At 37.9% G+C, this 8,124-nt stretch overlaps 1 protein-coding gene across 1 annotated transcript; it reads right to left on the bottom strand.

Moving 5' to 3' along the window:
- Positions 1–3,816: 3,816 nt before the first annotated feature.
- On the bottom strand, positions 3,817–4,437 carry LOC106870204 (uncharacterized). The gene has a single exon (XM_014916206.1). It carries the CDS (start codon positions 4,435–4,437, stop codon positions 3,817–3,819), a length of 621 nt encoding a protein of 206 aa, XP_014771692.1.
- Positions 4,438–8,124: the final 3,687 nt, after the last annotated feature.

Genomic DNA, 8,124 nt, shown 5'->3' with positions numbered 1-8,124 from the left:
GCATGTAAGCACACCTGTCAAGTGGTGGTGGTGATGGTGGTAGGGAGACAAACACAGATGCACAGACACACAAACACACATACATACATGTGATGTATTTACGTCCCCGTAACTTAGCAGTTCGGCATAAAAGACCGTTAGAATAAGTATCAAGCTTAAAAAAAATTTTAAGTACTAGAATCAATTTATTCGATTAAAATACTTCAAGGCGGAACTCCAGCATGGCTGCAGTCTAAAACAAACCAGAAAAAAAAAATTAAGAACGGGCTTCTTTCAGTTTCTGTCTACCAATTCCACTAACAAGGCTTTGGTTGGCCCCAGATGCCTCCCAGTGGGACTAAATCCCCGAACCATGTGGTTGGAAAGTAAGCTCTTTACTGCACATCCACTCTGCGCCTCGTCATAAATAACTAAAAGGCGAGTGGAGCAGTTACGTAGCTGGAAGAGGGGTGAGGGAGGCGGTCTGTCCCGGGCGACTCTTTTATGGTGATAGCACTTTTTGTCTGCTGCATAAGCTTGTATAAGTGGAGGCGCAATGGCCCAGTGGTTAGGGCAGCGGACTCACGGTCATAGGATCGCAGTTTCGATTCCCAGACCGGGCGTTGTGAGTGTTTATTGAGCGAAAACACCTAAAGCTCCATGAGGCTCCGGCAGGGGATGGTGGCGAACCCTGCTGTACTCTTTCACCACAACTTTCTCTCACTCTTACTTCCTGTTTCTGTTGTGCCTGTAATTCAAAGGGTCAGTCTTGTCACACTGTGTCACACTGAATATCCCCGCGAACTACGTTAAGGGTACACGTGTCTGTGGAGTGTTCAGCCACTTGCACGTTAATTTCACGAGCAGGCTGTTCCGTTGATCGGATCAACTGGAACCCTAGACGTCGTAAGCGACGGAATGCCAACAAGCTTGTATAAGTTGGGGATGACATGAGGCAAGTGGCAAGCTCTAGCGCTGTTCCGAGCGGCACTCACTGGATCTGCACTGCTGTAGGGCAGGGATGGAGGAGGAATCATAAACATTTTTTTCGGATGGATAGTAGCCTGGTGTTTGCTATCTGGAGAAATTCTGTTCAAGATGCAAGCCGTGGCTGTGTGGTAAAAATTTGCTTCCCGACCACATGGTTCCGGGTCCAGTCACATTACGTGACACTCTGGGTTAGTATATTCTACTATAGACCCTGGTTGCCGACCAAAGTGAATTTGGTTGACGGACACTGAAAGAGGCCATCATGTGTGTGTGTGTGTGTGTGTGTGTGTGTGTGTGTGTGTGTGTGTGTGTGTGTGTGTGTGTGTGTGTGTGTGTGTGTGTGTGTGTGTGTGTGTGTGTGTGTGTGTGTATGTGTGTGTGTGTGTGTGTCTGTATGTGTGTGTGTGAGTGTGTGTTTGTGCGTGTGTGTATGTGTGTGTATGTGCGCACGCGTGAATGTATGTGCATGTGCGTAAACAAGCCAACACTACTTTATAACTGGTGTAACTTAGCGGTTCGGCATAAGAAACCAATAGAATAAGTACCAGACTTAAAGAAGGATTGGGGCGATCGTTGGACTGAAATCTTTCAAGGCAGTGCCTCAGCATAGCCGTAGTCCAATGAAAAGTTGAAGTAAATGATAATAGATAATATACAGTTCGAATTATGAAGATGTTGGATTTAAGTTGAACGAAATTTGGTCGCTATCTCTAGCAAGTCGAACAGCTACATCAAGTTTCACTGTTATTATTGGCGCGCGCGCGCACACACACACACACACACACACACACACACACACACACACACACACACACACACACACACACACACACAAACCCAACTATCTGGATTCCTGGGTTTCAATAGATTCCGACATTCCAAAATGGACATTCATAGAAGCAATAAAGCAAACTATATCACAAGTAGCTTCTAATTTATTTATTTATTTGTTTATATGCTTATTTGTTTGCTTGTTTGTTTATTTTTGATGGTTTGATATATTGGATGGTCAGAAATAATAATATTGGTGCACAATAATTTTCTATCAAAGATCTTTGTTTAATTAATATTAGGAGATATTACATTCGGGTACTATGGACAGAACTCAAAGAATCGATATCAACCCGTATGCAGTGTAGCTAAATATAGATTTTTTAATAAAACAGCCTACACTACAGAATATTCCGATATTTTCTGGGTTGTTACTGTTAGCTCCAGGTCAAACTTGATTAAGTAAATATACGGTCAAAAGTATACCAACCATGACCATCGCATCTTTTTAGAGATATCTAGGAGTACATTCTTCAATGTATCCTTTTTTTTTCCAAGACGACAAGGACTTCAGTCGTGAGAGATTTAATTGCTATTTTCAATAAGTCGAATGACGACGTAGACGTTCACGCGTTAGTTCGTGTCGCAGTGTGTTAAAGTGTACGAAGGATTGTTGTTTACGATTTTTCTAATAGTGTGCAGCCACTTCAAAAGTTTTTCCTTTCTCTTATCACAACAGAACGATGATTTATACTGAAAGCTCATGTCTGGTTTTTATGATCCTACATTCAGAAACACTGTCATCTTCAGTATACTGGAGATTATGCAAGTATATTTATATACGTAGTAGAAATACTGCCAAACTTTCATCTCATCACCTGTAACATCCTCCTCAGCTCAAACCTTACAACGTCTCTTATACTCACTATCTCTCCGAAGGAATGAAATAGAAGGAAGGAGAGGGAGAGAAGTAGAGAGAGAAAGAGGATGAGAGAAAGAGAGAGAGAGAGAGAGAGAGAGAGAGAGAGAGAGAGAGAGAGAGAGAGAGAGAGAGAGTGAAAGAGAGAGGGAGAGAGAGAGAGAGTGTTGCTTTCTGGCAGACGAGAGCAGACGAGAGCAGACAAGAGCAGATGAGAGCAGACAAGAGCAGATGAGAGCAGACAAGAGCAGACAAGAGCAGACGAGAACACCACCTGTTCTATCTAGTACATCACTATTTGATAATATTTCCCTCGTGTAAAGTGACGTCAATGTAGACTGATCTTGATATTGAAGAAGGAAGCTTTACGATGGATGCACTTTCTCAAATCATACACCGGACAATGTAATTTCTGTTATACAAAATTTGGGTCAGTCACGATTTGTAGCCACAGAAAGACGGGTTAGTCACACCTTTCAGCAGATGTCTCTTAGAACAAGACTGATCTTGAGTCAAATAACATAGTTTACTTTGTGCAGTGAGAAAAAAAAACTCCTGGGTGGTCAAGTAGTCTGCTAGAAATAGCAGCCAAATTTCTCTCAGTTCATATCCTATCGTCTGAAATTAGGAGAGAACACATTAGACAACGCAATCCTATACATCTTTACATATAAAAATATAATACACAAATAAAGAATCTTTATTCACCAATGCGGTGACATTTACGTGTGTGTGTGTGTGTGTGTGTGTGTATGCGTGTGTGTGTATGTGTGTATGTGTGTGTATGTATGTGTGCATGCGCGCGCGCGCAAAGCCTCCAAGCGTCAAAGATCTTTCTATTTTTCACGAGCGGCAAACTAACAGACCGGATTTCAACCTTGGGAGATTTCAAGTTCGGCCCACCGAGCTTGAAGCCTCCCCAAAATTGAAATCACAGGAGAAAGCGATGACGAGTTTCCCTGTTTCAGTTTCTATCTCTACATCAGGTAAATTACACAAGTTGACGACATTTGAATTTGTCGTGCGCTAATTGATATTCAACCCTGTGTTTCTGTAAAACAACGGACAACTGATCTAAAGTAATATCGTAAGTTCTGCATCTGAATTTTTCTCTCGCAGAAAGGACAACTTCATCTGAGGCTCGTGCTGGAATTGTATCATATTTGTTGCTCGTTCTTGTTTGCTGTTTTGTAGTTTGTGTTTTCACACGTGTTCCTGGCATTCAGTTCCAACTCTTCATAGCTATTCTGAAGTGATTTCAGAAAGTTTTCCAAAGAATCAATTAGATCCATCACTTTATTCAAATCATCTTCAACTTCTTGAAGAGCTTTATTTATACTGTTAAACTGTACAAGAATTAAATGCCAATTCATAACCATCAGAGCAGTTTTAAGACAATCCATTCTGTCTGCCAACGTCTGACCTTTACATCTTGCTTCATGTGTTTGTGTCAAATTGTCTTCAATACATTTGGCTACATTTTGAATGTAGTAATATCCATCAACGAGGGCTTCAGTAACATCAGCTCTTGCTGACCAGCGTGTATCTGACAAACATTTCGAAGTTAGTACTCTTTTGTTTCCTTCCAAAGCTTTCATTAAATTTACCCATCTGTGTGTCAACGCAGAATAAATGGTGTATAATATTTGTATGAATTCAAAATAGCTAACAGATTCAACAAAGCAAGAAGCAACAGCTTGTCCTACAACATTCAACGAATGAGCAGCAAAGGAAAAGAAAACTGCAGCCATGTTATTTTCCTTAAGTCCGGCTTGCATTCCTGTTCATCGAGCGGACATATAACTAACGTTGTCATACGACTAATTCCTACAGTCTTCAAAATTTATTCTCCATCTTTTTTCAGAAATTCTAGGAGAGACATAGCTAGTATTTCAGCTTTGTGAGAACTAGTCTACACGAAAATTAAAAATCTTTCTATCAGCTTCCCTGAAACAGCATAACATAGAATAACTGTTAGCTGGTTAGTATGAGCCCGTTCAGGTGTTGAATCTACATGACAAATACTTGGCAGTTTTAAGTTCTTCTACAATATGATTCATAACATATTTTAATATTAACAGGACAATTTCTTTGTAGACGGTAGATGATGAGTATGATCACTTATCACTTTCGGCATAACTAATTCCTTTCAAGTAACGCATCAGAAATGGATCAAATTGTGTAACAAGTACCTTAATTCTTAAAAGAATTTCCTTTATGCTTAGATTATTTGGTTTCTCCATTACGCTTAAACGTCAGGCTCTTTTTCCGGTTAGAAATATTGTTCCGGCCACAATAAGGCGCAATGATTCAGTCGATTATTTCACGTTTTCCAGCTCATATTTCCCAATTCCATGTTAACACGAGAAGATTCCCTGCATAAAAGATTGAACTTCATTCCAGAATCTCTGTGGCCTTGGCTTCGTTCACGCGTTTTCATTTTCTCCTCTACGCCTTTTCCCAGTCGTTAAAACTTTCCTGGTTGGAAAACCTGTCACGTGGGCTTCACATCAAAGTACAGTAAAAGCAATAAACTGCACCCTTTGATGGGTTGCACGGGAGCCACATTCTCAAAAGCAACTCGCTATTGTTATAATTGATATAAAACATCGAACTTTTAAAATGATGACAGTGCTCATCCAGCTAGTGCAACCCATCAGAGGGTGAAGTTTATTGCTTTTACTGTACTTTGATGTGAAGCCCACGTGACAGGTTTTCCAACCAGGATAGTTTTAACGACTGGGAAAAGGCGCAGAGGAGAAAATGAAAACGCGTGAACGAAGCCAAGGCCACAGAGATTCTGTAACGAAGTTCAATCTTTTATGTAGGGAATCTTCTCGTGTTAACATGGAGTTGGGAAATATGAGCTGGAAAACTTGATTGATAATGGTGTCGAGAATCTGGGTAGGAGTCGCAGGCATCACTTATTTTGACCCTCAAAGTGAACACATACTTTTCTCTTGCAGAAAACCACATGGCTTGGTCTAGACCCTATGATAGTGCTTCATTATCCTGTCAGTAAGCTGCAGCAATTGTTCATCTTAAATATTTTTAGTCAACACATTACTCCTATTTGCTGCAGATGTACTTGTGAATGCGGCTGGTTCTGGCACTGATTCCTCGTCTTTAATTACGAAACTTTCCTTTTTCGAAGCAAAAAAAAACAAAACAAAAAAAAAAACTGTAAGGCGTGTCTTTACCAATATAGCAACATTTGTTTCACTTCTATTTTTGGAAAATAACTGAATGTCTATAGCATACTGGATATTCTGTGAGTGAATATAATCTGAATAGAAGCAAAGGGAAAATAATCTAAGCCATCCCACCCACCCCCAAAAAAGCAAGAAAAGGAAACAGGAACTGATAACAGCCACGTAGACTCATTTCGTTTAACTCTGTCATATGCATATTAAGCCAGGCAGTTTAAGCGTACCTCTATTACTCCTACGTCTGGGGCAGAAAAAGTAGGCCTGCTGTCAAAGTTAAACAAATGTTAATAGAAAAGAGTTCGAGCATTTAATAGCAAATCAAGGATTACAGATTAAGGAAATCATTTCTAAAAAATTACTTTTCTTCGAAATTATGTAAAAAAATGCTTTAGACAAAAATAATAGCTTGCAGAGAAATTACCTATTTCATCGATATCCCTCGACTTCAAGCAATCTTATGGTGATATTTGAGCTTGTAACTCTACTTTCACTTTTGTTTAACAAATTGGCGTCTGCAGATGTAACTACCCAAACCGTTTTGCGACGGAAGAAAGTATTTTGGATTGCAGTTAAGATGTGCTGTTGTTAGTGATGACCCTTGAGTTTATTTTCTCTATTTTGACATTTTTTCCGATTTTTATCTACATTCATCTATTTACAGCCGTGAACTTATGGTAGTAGACGTTCACTGAAATAACAACTAATGATCGGTAGAGATAGCTGAAAATTGGTGGTCATAAACAACCTGAATGATAAAAATCAGCGAAAATGAACGCTAAAGCTGCAGAATAGCTTCAGCAACAGTGACAAGTACTAAATCACTGTCATCAGTGAAAATATTTTGGCGGAAGTGGAAACGGTATGGTAAACAACATCAGCCAAATTTATATTTAATATTAATCAACATGAAAATAACAATACCAACAAATTGTTGTACCTCGAAAAAATTAACGATAGAAACAATTTTAAATATTTTCAAAAAATGAACAACAAATTCTAATACATCAAAAAATATTAACTGCAAACAATTGAAAACAGAAAAAGAAAATCTGAACAATTAAGGCGAACTTTCACTTTAGAGACATATGAATAAAATCTCAACGAAAATGAAACCAACAACAATGAGGAATGTACAAAAATAAGTTGGCTATCCTTATCCGAAATAATAAGTTAATGCATAAAAGTACGTTATTGATTTCTCTTTTTATTTTTCAACAGCATCATTTTGTTAACTTATTAAGGTAACATCGGAGAAAACGAGACATTTATTATAAATCAGAATAGCCAAGTAATTTTTTTGTGCAATTCCTATTATTGTTGGTTTCAATTTCAATGCCGTTTCATTTTGTATGTTCCTAAACCAAAGGATCTCCAAAATTAACCCTTCATACCAAGACATCTTCACTGTAAGAGACTCCTCTCACCAACAAAACGATTCCCGCTTCCAAATTGATTCAGACCAGTGTCTCGGAGGATGTAACATTGATTGACAAAAGTGAAACTGGGATTCTAAACAAAAGGGTCAACCAATCTTATAATTTTCAAAGTAACAGTGGAATTTCCCTAAGAAATGATAGTGTTGAAAGTTGCAAAATAAAAATATAATGATACATGCAGGGCTGTCCTAGCAATGCACAGGGGTCCCTACGAACACAATCACTACAAAACGGTAATTTATATAAACGTAAATATAGAAAAAGAAACTGAAATTCTAAAATTGCCAAAAACGTATATAAATTCTAGTCTTACTCAGCTTTATTCTCCAAGACAGTTATCAAAGCTCTGACGACCGATACCTTAAAAACAGAATTTTGCAGACATATTTTCCAGGACGAAGAATACAGAAAAAAAAGGGAAATATTTCGGTTTAATAAATAGCATAAATTCGAACATACGTATCATGTTTAAAATCTGTGTTTTAGCTCTTAGGAAATTTTACTTGAAATGAATAATTCTATGATTATAACTATAAATTCAAAATCAGTATTGACCTCGTAAAACTTTACCCATTTAACTCCTGATATATTTTTATATTCTGTAAGTCTGATTATTTTATATCCATACACATTTGTTTCTATTAAATGTATTTAATATACTGTATAAATCGATTTGCCTAACTTGCTTCTTATTACATTTACGCATCTATCTATCTATCTATCTATCTATCTATCTATCTATGTGTATGTGTATATATATATATATATATATACACACATATACATATATATATATACATATATATATATATATATATAT

This window comes from Octopus bimaculoides, chromosome 4 (assembly GCF_001194135.2).
Source record: "Octopus bimaculoides isolate UCB-OBI-ISO-001 chromosome 4, ASM119413v2, whole genome shotgun sequence".
Lineage (NCBI taxonomy): Eukaryota > Metazoa > Mollusca > Cephalopoda > Octopoda > Octopodidae > Octopus > Octopus bimaculoides.
The sequence above is the reverse complement of the archived record's forward strand: the minus strand, read 5'-3'. Positions and strand labels throughout refer to the sequence as shown.